The following is a 15,106-nucleotide window of genomic DNA, read 5'->3' on the forward strand; positions in this document are numbered from 1 at the left end:
AGGAATTTTATGGGAACTACACTTGAAATCAAACATTGTACAAAAATGAACAATGAGTTAAAAAAAAGGTATATCTATTTTTAAGAAAATAAGGGTCAAATTAAATAAGAATGTAAATGGTTATATACATGTAGAAGGTTGAACCTCTTAAGGAATGATAGTCACTGCTCTTAGGGCTACTGAATGTGGAACAAATTTACTTCCTTAATATTTCAAATTACCCTGAAAAACTTTAACGTCAAGACTGATCTTTTTACATTTGGGGGATTGTTTTAACTATTATTGTTTGTAACATCTGAGCAATTCAGGAATATTCAGGGAAAGTGTAAGGTTGCCTCCCCTTATGTCCCTCTGATCTGAGGTATGCAGTCCTGAACAATGCACACAGTGGTGATGGTAGAATAAATACTACTTAGCCACCATTTTGTTTATTGGATATTTGTAGTCTGCTGGGCATTGCACTAAACCTTTTGTGAATTGTGTCATTTAACCCAGAAAACAGCCATAGGTGCTGTTATCCCTGTTCACCGATGATAAAAGTTTTATGTTGCTAATAGAATAGCCAGGATTCCAGTCCGGGCAATTTAATTCCACACCTTACACTCCCGGCCACTGGCCACAATTTTATTCTGGTTTGGGTCCTAGCAAGCTTTGTCTTTTTTTCTTTAGCTTGATGTAGTTTTAGAGACAAATCTGGCAACCATCCGGGTTCTGGAAGCAATACAGAAGAAGCTTTCTCGTTTGTCTGCTGAGGAACAAGCCAAATTTCGTTTGGACAACACCCTTGGGGGCACGTCAGAAGTCATCCATCGAAAAGCACTCCAGAGGATATATGCCGACAAAGCCGCAGACATCATTGATGGGCTGAGGAAGAATCCCTCCATCGCTGTGCCGATCGTCCTCAAAAGGTACCTGAGTGAATGTGCCCTTTCTGCTTTGGTGTGCTTCAAGGCAAATTCCATGTCCCGGTGAAGAAGGCCCTCGCTTCAATCTAGTTATCCAGGAGAATTCTTTCTTCCCAGTCATGATTGATGGACACCGGGTGTGATATGGGATGGTGGTGTTCCTTGATGGCGTCCAGTGTCACCAGCAGTAGAGAATGAGCAGAAAGTCCATGCTGGAGTGCTCTGTGTGTGTGTGTTTTTTTTGAAGTCTATTTATTTATGCATACAAGAACTGGGGTACAGGCCAGAGGTGCAGGGGGTGAGAGGAGTCACCAGAGACAGAGTGGGGAGCAGAACAGGCGGATCCACTGAAATACACTGCTGAGGGGAGCAGCGGGCAAGACAGGAGAGGTCTGCTGCGCCGTGTGGGTAACTCCCTGGCCGGCTGGGGATCGAACTCATTCTACAGAGACTGTGGATTGCTTCATAGTGCGGTGCTTAACCCCTTGCGCCACCAGGGAGGCCCAGATAATGCTGGTTTTGATTTTACTCTCCTCTTCTACAGCATGGGCCATTCATTTATTTTCACTAGAACTTTCCAGACTGCCCAAGGGAACATTACTGTAAAAGTGTTCTGCTTTTTTACATTAGCATAGTAAATGTTCTTAGAAGTCCTTACAGCAAAGAGACATACTTAACTTTGTTTTAGCTGGCCAAGGAAGAGAACCCCTTTTCCAGGGGTGAAATACTGTTTGAGAAATAACTATTCTAGGTAAGATACCTAACTTTTGGACAAATTACTTTCCTAAAATAAACCCTGAATGAATAATTTCCTAATGTAACGGGGTTCAAAATTGGCTTGAAAAACATCTCTCCCAAGTTGCCAATAATTTTTTTTTTTTAAGATTTATTTATTCTAGAAAACGTAAATAAGGGACCAGGAAAAAGAATAACTATAAAGAAAGAAAATATCGAAATCAACAAACAACTATGAACCAGAGACACTCTATGGGGGGTGGGGGGGCAGGGAAAGGGGGATTGGGGTCAAAATAAGGGGGTTGTAATTGTATGGGGAATATAAAAATAAAATTTAAATAAAAAAAATAAAACAATGAACCGGAAAAATAAATAAATATTTATTTATTTATGCATACAGGAGCTGGGGTACAGACCAGAGGTGTGGGGAGGGGGGTGAGAGGATTCACCAGAGACAGAGCGGGGAACAGAACAGGCAGATTGACCGAAGTACACTGCTGCGGGGAGCAGCGGGCAAGTCAGGAGAGGTCTGCTGTGCCATGTGGGTAGCTCCCTGGCTGGGGATTGAACTCGTGCTGCAGAGGCTACAGATAGCTTCATAGGTTGTGTCTTAACCCCCTTGCGCCACCAGGGAGGCCCAAGTTGCCAATAATTTTTTTTGACAGACATATATTCTGACTTTTCAAGTAAAGTACTCCTGACATATTTCTCACTTATAAACCCTTTTGAGAGTAGGTGCTATTTTCCTTGTTTTACTGATAAAGAAACAGTGTTATGTAGCTAGAGAGCAGAGCCAGGATTCCAATACAAAGGAGTGTGACTCCTCATCTTATAATTCCCATTTCTTGTTTCTACCCTCGCTGCAACCCACTAGGTTGAAGATGAAAGAGGAAGAATGGCGAGAAGCTCAGAGAGGCTTTAACAAGGTGTGGAGAGAGCAAAATGAAAAATACTACTTGAAGTCTCTGGACCACCAAGGCATAAACTTTAAGCAGAACGACACCAAGGTCCTGAGGTCTAAGAGCTTACTCAATGAGATTGAGAGTATATATGATGAGGTGAGCTGGAGAAGATTCATAGGTTTGATTGCTTACAGGTTTGAAATTTTACCTTTGTTAAACTAAAGTGAGACTCTCTAAGACCTGTTGATTCTTGCTTCATAATGCTCGTGGGTTTCTATTCCTGATTCTACCATTTAAGTTTAAGCTTTACCTTTATACCCAGGGCTGTTTATACTGGTTTCCCAAATTACTATCCTGGTTTCAGTTTACACCATTCCTTCCACTTTTCTCCTTATCAGTTTCCCTTCAATAGTACCTTTGTATTCATTGATACAAACTGTCAGTTTCCCAAAAATTAGACGCTTTTCACTGATTCCCAGACTTCTCCGATCCTTGTTTATTTATATTTATCAGGATCATATATCATACAGGGATCTAAGATACAGAGATGAGTAAGAAATTAATCTTGCTTTCTGTGAACTCATAGTCTTAGGGGATGGACAGAAACAGAAATACAATGTGGTTGAGAATTCCTGGAAGAGATAGATCCTGAATTTTAAAAGTGTGTCATTATAAAAATGTCAAGTACACATGTAAAGGGACTAAGAATAATAAAATGAGCTCTTACGTAAACTTACATAATTATCTCTATTTTGCCACCTTTGTTACACCTGTGACCTTCCATGCTCTCACCCCAGAAATAGATGAAAGTAAATCCTGGACTTCGTACTGTGCCCTCTAGAAATGCTCACCCAGGATGTTAGAAGATGGTCCCATTTCTGTCCCATTCGTCCCCCTCTAAGTCTTGAAAGTCTAGTCGGTGCCAGTATTTTGGTATTAAACCAAATCTCCCACTTCACTCTTATTTCTGGAAGAGCACAACAACTTGTTAAGTCGGGTCCTAAGTTTGGGACTGGAAAAATCTAGCCACTGTGGTTAATAATGGAATGTGTTATTGGTGTGATCTTGTAGGTCTGCTTGTTGTAGTAGATGTGTCACATGATATTTGTGTGTCTCCTATCAGAGGCAAGAGCAGGCTACCGAGGAGAATGCTGGTGTACCCGTTGGCCCACATCTCTCACTTGCCTATGAAGACAAACAGATCCTGGAAGATGCTGCTGCCCTGATTATCCACCATGTGAAGAGGCAGACGGGCATTCAGAAAGAGGACAAGTATAAAATCAAGCAAATCATGCATCATTTCATTCCAGATCTGCTCTTTGCTCAGAGAGGTGATCTCTCAGATGTGGAGGAAGAGGAAGAAGAAGAGATGGATGTGGATGAAGCCACAGGGGCAGCTAAGAAGCACAATGGTGTTGGGGGCAGTCCCCCTAAGTCCAAGCTACTGTTTAGTAACACAGCAGCTCAGAAGTTGAGAGGGATGGATGACGTATACAACCTCTTCTATGTCAATAACAACTGGTACATTTTCATGCGACTGCACCAGATTCTCTGCTTGAGGCTGCTGCGAATTTGTTCTCAAGCTGAACGGCAAATTGAAGAGGAAAACCGAGAGAGAGAGTGGGAACGGGAAGTGCTGGGCATAAAGCGAGACAAGAGTGACAGCCCTGCCATCCAGCTGCGTCTCAAGGAACCTAGTGAGAGTCTACATTGTGGGGCACCAGGGTGTGTGGGCGGGGCCTAGGACTGAGTTAGCCTCTGACCCGCTTGCTTTTATTTAGAGCGCAAGCAGGCCTGGCAGTTCCAAATGGGTTCCTGAGCCTAGATTTAAAATGCACTGGCTGTGTTAGAACCTATTTACCTAGCAGCCGCAGGTGCTGCTTGTTATTTTGTGAAGTTGTGAGAATTAGAGAAAACGCACACAGCGTGCGGTCCAGTGAGTGGTGCTGTAGACTTGGAGAGGAGGGAGCTGGACTGGGTGTGTCTGCCACATCACCTCTCCAGCGGCAGGTCACTGGGTTTATTGCAGTGTTTCATGTCTGTTCCTCTCCATGAAAGAACATAAATTTCCAGTTGTTTGTACCCATGACAGATGTGAATTTTCTAAGATATGTTTGGGTGGGGCTTCTCTTTAGCTGGCGGGGTTCATGGCTTATGTCTAATAAACAAATCGTTTATGGAAAGGAGATGCGCTTTCGGGAGGTGGTGTGAGACAGCAGTGACAGGAGGAACAGGAATGAAGATAGAGACTCAGGAAAAGGGAAATAGTGTTAAGAAAGCCTCTTGCACAGGCTTCCTAGTTCACAGTTCACTTCCTAAATTAGGTACTTAAGCTGTGAGCAAAATGTCTTCTGTGCTCTTGAGGAAATAGCCAGTCTGTGGAGTGAATTACCTTTTTTTTTCATTTCTTAACTGGCTAATGTCGAAGCCATGTGTGCACCTCGACTTCTTTCCGAGGAGCTAATAAAACTGGACGTTAATTCTGAGAGCCTTTACCTAGGTTGAGAGAGACAGCTTTTTGGGGCTTTGGTGTGGTGATTCCACCTGTTTGGGCAGAACTGAGAGAAAATGGCTTAATCCAGGCTTGGGCACTGATTCATCCTGGGTTGAGGCTGGCATAGTTTGGCCTTGAGTGATCATGCCAAGCCTTACGCCGATGGTCTCTCTTATGGACAAGTCTGTGGCTTTATACTCATAGCTTTATCCTGGCACGAAAGCAGGTCCCACAGCAACAGCATAGCCCATGACTGCTGGGAGGCTGAACAAGGTGACACTCTCTGAGCAAACTCAGCCAGTTGCTTCTTTTAAACAGTCATCAGTCCCGTTTTGCCTGTTACTAATGAGTCCATCAGACTTTGGGTAAGTGGTTATGGACTCGGCATTTGCTTTCAGCCTTTCCCCCCAAGTATAGATTTTACTGACAATTAGTAGATGACAAAGAGTACCTTTTTTTTTTTTTTTTTTTTTTTTTTATAGAGGCATGCTTTATTTATTTGTTTGCTGGTTTGTTTGTTTGTTTTGTTTATACATGCACTGGGTACAGTCAGAAGCGCGGGAGGGTGAGAGAATTCACCAGAGCCAGAGCGGGGAGCAGAGCAGGCAGAAGAACCGAAGCACACTGCTGAGGGGAGCAGCGGGCGGCAGGAGAGGTCTGCTCGCCATGTGGGACCCTCCTCCGGTGGCCGGGGAGCAGCCGGGGATCGAACCGGCGCCGCAGAAGCCGCGGGCAGCTTCACAACCCAGCGCTCAACCGCTGCGCCACCGGGGAGGCCCAAAAAGAGTACCTTTTTTAAATTATAGTCAACTTTTTTTAGAAGTGCAACATCTGTACAGAGAATTATACTAATCCAGGTTGTAGGTAGCTTCATTGATAGCACACCCGTGACCCGATCTGTTTCTGATCAAGAAACAACACTTAACCAGTACTCCAGTGCTCCCCTCCTGCACTGCTTGGCTTTTGGACGTGAGGTTAGGTTTGCCTGTTTTGACCTTTATGTAAATGGCCTTATTTTAGCAAGGCAGAGTTCTTTTGCCTTTCTTTGTCTACTCCCTGCTACCGCTGGTACAATTTTTAGCTGGTGGTTGAAGTGATTCATGTGCAGCAAATACAGGTCACTTAGTGCAATTTGTGAAGTACAATGTTAGGAATCCATTTTTTAAAGAACGGACTTTGACAAATGTAGATTATTTCATTATTCATAGAGGATTTGACTTGCGCTCCTATTTTCTGTTCCCGAGAGATTTCCCAGTGCTAGTGGATGACTACTTGCCTTTTTTCATCTGTTGTTTATGCTTCACTGAAAGAGCTTTATGAGCAAGTGACCATGTGAGGAGAGCAAGTTTCTCTCTCAGCAAGCAATCAACTTTTTAAAAAAAATTTTCTAAGGATTTATTTATTTATGCATACAAGAACTGGGGTACAGGCCAGAGGTGTGGGGTGGGGGGAGAGGATTCACCAGAGACAGAGCGGGGAACAGAACAGGCAGACTGACTGAAATACACTACTGAGGGGAGCAGCAAGGAGACAGGAGAGGTCTGTTGTGTCATGTGGATAGCTCCATGGCCGGGGATCGAACTTGTGCTGCAGAGGCTGCGGATAGCTTCATAGGTTGCATCTTAACTAACCCCTTGCGCCACCAGGGAGGCCCAAGCAATCAACTTTTTGAGGAAACTTCTTCCCCAGGAAATTTTGCTTTCCTAGTATGGAGAGCCCAGTCATGCTCTAAATAAGTGCCTTTGTGTTGTGGTCAGTGTTGGAGCTCTGGGAAAGTTGCAGAGTCACTCTCTTCTGCTGGACAACAGGGGTGAGTGCAGCCACCTGTCAGAGTTTGTCTCTGTCTGCAGCAGAGTGAGTGATAAGTCTTGAATACCTAAAATTTGTTCTTTCAGATGTCTTTAGGCTAGCTGTGGGGGTCTGTTCCCTCCCGATCCTTTCTTAGCAGGGTAAGGCCTGACCTGTTTTGTCTCTCCTACAGTGGATGTTGATGTAGAAGACTATTACCCAGCTTTTCTGGACATGGTGCGGAGCCTGTTGGATGGCAACATAGACTCATCACAATATGAAGATTCTCTGAGAGAGATGTTCACCATTCATGCCTACATTGCCTTCACCATGGACAAACTTATCCAGAGCATTGTCAGACAGGTGAGAATGTTGCCAGAGGCAAGAGTTGGTGAGAGGTCAAGTCCTTACCGAAAAATGGTTGGGCAAAGAGAAGATAGCAAGATATCTGTTGGAAAAAGAAGGGCAGTTTTCTGGCCTCCCCTGGTGGCGCAGGTGGTTGAGGGCTGTACTGTGAAGCAGTCCGCAGCCTCTGCAGCGCTGGTTCGATCCTGGCCAGCTGGCGAGGGTCCTGTATGGTGGGGCAGACCTCTTCTGTTGCACCCACTGCTCCCCTCAGCAGTGTATTTCGTCAGTCTGCCTGTTCTGTTCCCTGCTCTGTCTCTGGTGAATCCTCTCACTCTCCTGCGCATCTAGCCTGTACCCCAGTTCTTGTATAAAAATAAATCTTTAAAAAAAAAAAGGGGCAGTTTTCTCATATAACGATGTTTATAAGCATACGGTTCTGTGGAGAAGGGTGTAGGTTAACAGGATGTTGGATTTATCCTGTTAACAGAGTGGGAGTCGTTTCAGGCACATAATTGACTCCTTTGCTTTCTCAGCATGCCCTCAGTAGTGGCACCTACATGAGCGCTGAGGCTTTGCCCCTTGCTGGATGCCTATAGAGCAAGCAGTGGTCTTAACGGCCAAGCTGCCTGCTTTCCTGTCCTGACAGCCTTGTTTTTATTATGTGCTGGGGGTGACCTTTCAGCAGGTAGCATGTTCCTCTCCTTCAGGTATGCTTATTCCATGTCCTTTCCTTATTTACTCTCTGAGGTTCTGTGTGCAGGAAGGGTTTTGTATAATGCCTTTTACCATATTTTGCCTACCTCATAGCTAAGGTTTCCCCTAAGTGGAATTTGTGGTTGAGTTGTGGTTATTCCTGTGGCAGCCTGGGAACGAGTATGTTGTTTTCCACAATGATGATCGTACAGCAGACGGCATGTATTCTCATTTCCACTCCTTTGCACTGAGTTCTGAACCTTCCAAGGAGTTCAGAGTCTGTTATGGGTAAAAAAAAAGAAAAAGAAAAAGAAAAGAAAATTCATTTCCGGAGTCTATGTTGACATTATAGAAAGACTTGTTGCTAAGAACCTTCTTGGAGTTAAATATGGAATCCTTTGCAAAGTGCCCGTACTTTTGCCTTCACTTCAAAAGAATGTATGACTCTGCACTGCTCCCGCAGTGTATCAGAGTCAGACTCAGTTCACATAACCGAGTCTTGGCATCTACACAAATAGGCAGTTTTTTTCCTTGAAAGTTGAAAAAGTTATTAAGTCTTCCCTAATGGAGGTCTGTATGTGACTAACAGAAATTACTATATGAATACAGCTAGCTATCATGATCATCTTTGAGAGACTAAATCCTCTTACGATACCCTAAACTTATATAAAGACTTCAGTTACCATGTGCTTACGTTTCTTCTTACAGGTGTGCTGTTTGCTACACTGAAGGCTTTCATACTCTCAGCACAACTTTAAAAAGCCAGTGAAACAAACTTATCAGCCTGAAGTTGGTTTTTAAAACGAGATTAGTCCCTTTACCAAAAACGCCTAGTTAAGATTTTGAGTCAGTAATATATAATGTTCTTTTTATGGAATTATGTTTTATCCAGAAACCCAAATCCAGTGTTTTAAAAACATGTTTGTGTTTTTCATCTTAACTCCTCAGAGGCATTTCTTCTCATTCTCCTTATCTCTTTTGATCTTCCAGAGTTTGTTGCTTACTTGAGGAAGAACATAGATGCAAGGTCAACCATATGTTTTCTAGGCCTTTTCCAGATTTAAGAGGGATTTATCTCAAGAATTGAGTAGAATCCAGATAGTACAGAACTCAAAACACTGGCAGACTGTGCAGGGACTAGACTGGGAAGGTTTTTGTCCTCACTTGCATGCCTTTCATCTGGACATCTCCATTCTCCTCCTCCTCTCTGCAGATGGACAGTCAGCATGTAGTTATGGCTTCTCCAGTCCCTTGAGCTCTTGCTTGCCATGGCAGTGCCTTGACTCCTGCATTTTTTGACCTTTTTCTCCAGATGTCTGATAGGCACATTGACTTGCCACTTTAAATTAGCAGGAGAGAATCTGACTGGCTTAGCCTGGGGGTGGAGTTGCCTAGTTGTCCTTGGGCTTATAATGCTACCCTTTACAAAGACTCTAGGAGGGGTCAGGTATGCAAGAAGAGGGTGTGAGTGGGGAGGCATCTGCTTCAAGAAAGTAAAAAACAGAAGTATCTGTAGGGTAGAGACCTACTTTAGGTAAATGTTTTACACTTTGTCTCTCAAACACTTTTATCTTAGGTTTTTCCCTGTGTTACCAAATCATCATAAGTATTTTAATTGTCACATAGAATTCATTGTTTGGACTAATTGTAATCTATTTAACCATGTCTAGTTGCTCACCTTCTGCCCCTCAAATCATTCACCCTTCTGACCTCACATGGTCCGCATATATCCATAAATACACATACTTTTCATTTAAGACTTTCTTAAATATTAAAAATAAGTAGTTGTCATAGTTACTAGCACTTCAAAAAGAATGTATCTTCCTAAAAATAGAAAGCCTTGGTGGTTATGAGAATTTGAAAGTAAAATAGACAAATTGATGTTACAATTAATGTTTTCCTTTATTTTGTATCTGTTGCTCACTGTCTTTGATACTTTAATGGGTTAAAGCTTCACTTACAGGGGTTTTCATTCACAGTAGAAATATCCTCTTACCTATGAGAATGGGAGCTCCGAAAGGTTCAACTTGCTAGTCATCAGGTAGTTTAATAAGATAGTCGCAGAAGTTACCAGCAGTCAGTTGTGATTGACCTGCGTTGGAAATGAGTAATTAACATTACATATATTTTAAGTCGTGTGCTTTCTGTGGAAAAATGGGTGGCATGTCAGAAAGAGTATCGACCTAGCAGTCTGGCAACTTGAATATTAGCCCCAACTGCTTCTTCAACTGAGTGTCCTTCGCCAATTAATTCAGTAACAATTTCTTAAATACCTAATGGGTTTGCGATGTGGTACTAGGACTAGAAATATAGGCATTGATCTGGCTTTCATGGTCCTCAGAGGCCCTTCTCTCTTTGGCACATAGTGAGTTTTCTCATCTAACTTGCAAATGTGTCGTTTATAAGTAGGCACCCCTGTCCAGCCTGTCTTCTAGAGTAGTTGTGTGGGCCAAGTGAGAATGTGTGAAAGCCAATTGTAGATAGCAAAGATGTGCCATAAAAGTAAGAAACCATGTACATTTTTTTTCATGTGGAAAATTTTTTAAGTTCCTTAGGACTTGGAGGAAACAGCACCTGAGTTGCTTAACCTTCTGAATGGATGGGAGAGTTTTACTCATGAATCAGTAATGCGGTTGAAGATTTTAGCTTGGTTATTCTCCAAGAAAATTATATAGTGTTTTTGAGTAATATTCTAAAATTAACAATCCAAAGAAACTTCTTTGAACTGAGTGACTAGAAATATCAAAGGAAGGTTGACTTTATGACAGAGACATATTTTCTTGGTTTCCTGACTACTTGCCTTTGTTTGATTCCAGCTGCAGCACATCGTGAGTGATGAGATCTGTGTGCAGGTGACTGACCTTTACCTCGCAGAAAACAATAACGGGGCTACTGGAGGCCAGCTGAACACGCAGACTGCAAGGAGTCTCCTGGAGTCTACATATCAGCGGAAGGCAGAACAACTCATGTCGGATGAGAATTGCTTTAAGGTAATTTAAGTAGTAAATATAAGTAGTAGACTACTACTACTCGTGTAGTCTAGGACACGCTGGTGACAGTGTGAGTTGTTGGGTCTGTCTCCACCAGAAGTCAAAGCCGAAGTGATTCCACTCTGGACCTCTTCAGTGTCCATATGAGCTCCCTGGAAATACAAAAAAAAAATTGGAAAAATGGAAGTCAAGTCTTTCATGGACAGTGTATTTTGTTACTTCTTGCCTTTAAAAAATTAGTTGTTATATATGATTTTTATAGTTTTGTATTGTTTCTATCTGAAGAGTTTGAAAATGTTCTCTAATTTCTATTGCTTAATTAGCAAGATCACTGGGTCTTCATCTTTTTAATCACTATTTGATGTTTCGTTTTCTACAGAATTAGGCCTTATATTGTTGGACATTTAGGTTATTCCCAGTTTTTCAGCATTATAATAGCTAATTAGGAAAGCAGATAGCTGGAAACAACTTAGATGTCCAACTCACTGTAGGGAATGGTTAATAGCTGCCTAATGGATGGCATATCTTATAGTCCTTAACAGTTAATTATAGATGATAAACATACTGAAGCAAATAAAAGGACACAAAAGTATACGTACTATGATTGCAGCACTGTAATAAATGTGTATAGTTGAACAAAGCCTGCATGTATTTACATAAGAAAGGCAAGTTCAGCTGGCTCAGAATCAGATGAGTAATTGACCAAGCAGAGAAGACTAAGCTAAATAAAAGTATGATCTTGTTAGGTACGTTCCATATACTTTAATGACCTGACTCCCAATTGTTCATTTAGTTTCTTGCTTCTGCTTTGAGCTGTTTCTTTAGTTTTGTATCCATCACCTATACTGTTTGCTTAATTTAGAGTCAAAGAACTAAAAATGAGTGCTCTGGTATGGTGTCAGATCTGATACTTTGGTACCCAAGGAATATCACAACAGAAGAGAGTTACAGAGCTTTTTGGGCCTTTGTATCTGAGTGTTTATTAGGAATTTACTGTGTGGTTTTGGGTAAGCAGAATTACCATCCCCACCCTCAGTGAGTTAACAGTGTGTTAGATTGTGCGTTGAGGGCCTATGAAAGAATAGGTAGACTCAGCCTGTAGATGAGAACAGTTGTCAAGTGACAGAGGACTAGCAGGAGGAAAGGCTTAGTGCCCAGGAAAGTTGTGCCACCACAACAATCCTTTGAAATGTTTGCGTAGAGAAAAAAATCCAAGAGTGTTAGTATTAAACTAAGCATCAGCAGCCCCTCAAATCCCTGCTGCCCTTCCTCTAGCCTCCTCTCTCTTTTTGTTATGGACATTCTACTCTACTTTTAAAAGATCAAGCATGTTTCTCTTCCTCTTCTCTTTCTTCATTCAAACCTTTTTCTGTGCGTTTACATATACATATGTGGCATATGTAGAAATGATTGTAGACTGCATATTCTATATACTTTTTCACTTAATATGCCTTAGGGTTTGGTGTATTTTGGTTTGTTAAATCCAACTCATTTTTCCCATTGCTGTCATACTTAATAAAATGAATGTCCAGAGTTTAAAAAAAAAAAAATCATTCCCTTAGGAGGCAAATAGCTACTCTTTCTGTTCTTTTACTATTTCATACAGTCCTGTTTGTGTTCCTTCCGCACATGCATGTGGTACTGACTTTTAAATACTGCTGCTCTGTACTGTATATATTGATGCTTTCTGCTTTGCTTTGGTAGGAGAAGTTTCTTTTTTCCCCCTTTTTCCTTCCCTTTAAAAAAAAAAAAGTGCAGTAGACTTATTTATATCTTTGTGTAGTAAGTGCCAGAAATAGGATTGTCAAGTGAAATGGCATTGGCACTTTATTCTTGCTACATATGCCATATTTTTTTGTTAATGAACAAAATACTTTTTTAAGAGTGTCTTACTGACTTCCATTTTTTTTAGCCAATTCAAAAAGTATGAAACATGAAATGGTACTTTTTGCCCTAACATTTCATTTCACCGGTAGCAAGATTGGATTTTTGCGTGCGCGCCGCCCCCCGCCCTTTTTATTAAATCACTGAACTCCCAACCTTTGAGCATCTTCTTTATCTCTTTCGTTGGAGTAGAGTTTTCCAACCTTTACTGCCTCCTTAGTTCCCAGCCCTGAGCAGCTAGGATATAACTTTGGGATAATATTTTATTTACACTTAGGTTTCTTATTTGCAGCTTATGTTCATTCAGAGCCAAGGCCAGGTCCAGCTAACCATCGAGCTTCTGGACACGGAGGAGGAGAACTCAGATGACCCTGTGGAAGCAGAGGTATGGACATGCATTGTATAGAAACAGTGCTGAGAGTGCCGTCACATCCTGAGTCTGCGTTGCAACCTTAGGCCTGTTTAAGGATCAGGACATGGTCCTTAAAATATAGGTCATTCCAGGCATGTCTTTTGAAGACAAAGGCTGCCTGGTTGTAGATACTTAGGATTGAGACAATCTCGTGGTTGGCAACTTTCCTGTTTTCTCCTAAAGTATAAGAAACAACAAAGGAGTTACTATCTGCCTGGTCTCTTGACTTTTTGTGTCATGTTTACTTTTTATTGGGCTAGATGAAGCCAGGACTTCTCGCTCACGCAGAGAAGGCCCAGATGGTTGTCATAATGGGTCTAGCAGGTAATGCTAACGGGAGATGCAGACCACATGTATGTTGTTGAGGGATATGGGAGTGGGGGAGACCCTTTGTTTGGGGGACTGTTGGCTTGTGGTCACCAAGTTTTTAATTTTTTTACATGCCAGAAATTTACTGATTTCAAATATTTACCACTCTATATTTTGTTCTTTAACAAAACCCCCCATGGGGACATAAAACTTGTCAGCCAGCTTGTATCCATTTATGACTTCTGGTAGTAACATTGCAGTATCTCAGAATCTTTGCTTCTTGCTAACAATTTTCAAGTTGTATTTCAATGCCACGTAATAAGGACATTATTATGGAAAGGGATTATCTTGATCTGGAAACAGTGTGGATTCCAGGTATAATTTTAGAAATTGCTAGACCACTTCATAAGGGTGGAATTCAGCTTTTCTGCTCTATCCCTATCTCCATTTTGTGTTTATAACCCCAGCGCTGGTCAGACTACGTGGAGCGATACATGAATTCTGATACTACCTCTCCTGAGCTTCGTGAGCACCTGGCACGGAAACCAGTATTTCTCCCAAGGTGAGTGAGCCAGCATACGTGTCAGCAGTATACGCTTGTGCACAGTGAGAAACGCAGTTTCTTGGTTTTTATTTATTTTATTCATCTATTCTGTCTGCTGAAGACACCAAGTCAAGGTTGTGTGGCTGTTCCACTATGAGTTTATCTGGGGTGTGTGCCCAGCGCACTGGGAGGTGAGTATCTTAGAGAATCAGCGGCAGCTGTCAGGTAGCAACGTGTGTGGCATTTTCCAAGGTTTGATGATTCGTTGGCACGACTTCGGACTCCTCAGGTAGTCTTACTCACTGTGATGATTTGTTATAATGAAAAGGTAAAAAAGCAAAAATCAGCAAAGGAAAAGGCTGCCTTTCGCCAAGTCAGAGGAGGTCAGGTATAAGCTTCCAAGAGTGCTTTTCCAGTGGAGTCACAGGTAGGACGCTTTTAATTTCTCGAGCAATGAATTATGACAACATGTGTGTGATGCTGTCTACCAAGGAAGCTCATTAGAGACTCATAGAAACCCAGTGCTGGGTTTTTATGGGGTTCTAGTCATTTTTATTGAGTTCATATAGGCCTTCTGCCTGGCATGTACAAAATTTCAGACTCCCAAAAAGCATGCAGGTTTTCAGCATAAACCATATATTTTGTATAGTCACTTTAGGTGTTGTGAGCCACTCTTACAGGCAAAGGGGGGAATTCTCTCAAAGTCCAAGAGTCTAGAACCTAGTCAAGGAGCAACCTTATAAGCAGGCCTTTGAAAAAGATAGTAATAGTCTTAGGCTGTCAACTCTCCTTGGCATAGAATTTAAAACATTTCCTCCCTAGATAATATATGGGCAGATTGTAATGCTGATCATTTGTCTGAAAATGAGACAGTTTCAAAAGTAGAAAATAGATTTTGCTGTTTCTTTCTTCCCAAGAGTTCACAATTGTAATGTCATGTCTTACATTTCCAGAAAGGTGTTACTCTGGTGTTATTTGACTCAGTCAGTCCTATTCACAACCAGGAAAGGTGTGTGGACAGAAGGACCCTGCCAGGTTCTTATACTCATTGATTCATGCAACATGTTTCGAGCAGATGCTGTGTGCCAACCTCTCTGTCAAC

At 41.9% G+C, this 15,106-nt stretch overlaps 1 protein-coding gene across 5 annotated transcripts in view; it reads left to right on the plus strand.

Moving 5' to 3' along the window:
* Positions 1-15,106, plus strand: part of SIN3A (SIN3 transcription regulator family member A) — a 58,481-nt gene that overhangs the window by 38,064 nt on the left and 5,311 nt on the right. For all 5 annotated transcript variants that reach the window (XM_037502069.2, XM_037502068.2, XM_037502071.2 and 2 more), the window contains exons 13-19: positions 670-908; positions 2,515-2,698; positions 3,666-4,239; positions 7,018-7,187; positions 10,682-10,855; positions 13,032-13,124; positions 13,928-14,022. In XM_037502069.2, coding sequence (XP_037357966.1) covers positions 670-908; positions 2,515-2,698; positions 3,666-4,239; positions 7,018-7,187; positions 10,682-10,855; positions 13,032-13,124; positions 13,928-14,022 — 1,529 coding nt within the window. The remainder of the gene's footprint in view (positions 1-669; positions 909-2,514; positions 2,699-3,665; positions 4,240-7,017; positions 7,188-10,681; positions 10,856-13,031; positions 13,125-13,927; positions 14,023-15,106) is intronic.

The sequence above is a fragment of the Talpa occidentalis genome, unplaced genomic scaffold, assembly GCF_014898055.3.
Source record: "Talpa occidentalis isolate TD23 unplaced genomic scaffold, MPIMG_talOcc4v2.1 talOcc4.11, whole genome shotgun sequence".
In the NCBI taxonomy this organism is placed as follows: domain Eukaryota; kingdom Metazoa; phylum Chordata; class Mammalia; order Eulipotyphla; family Talpidae; genus Talpa; species Talpa occidentalis.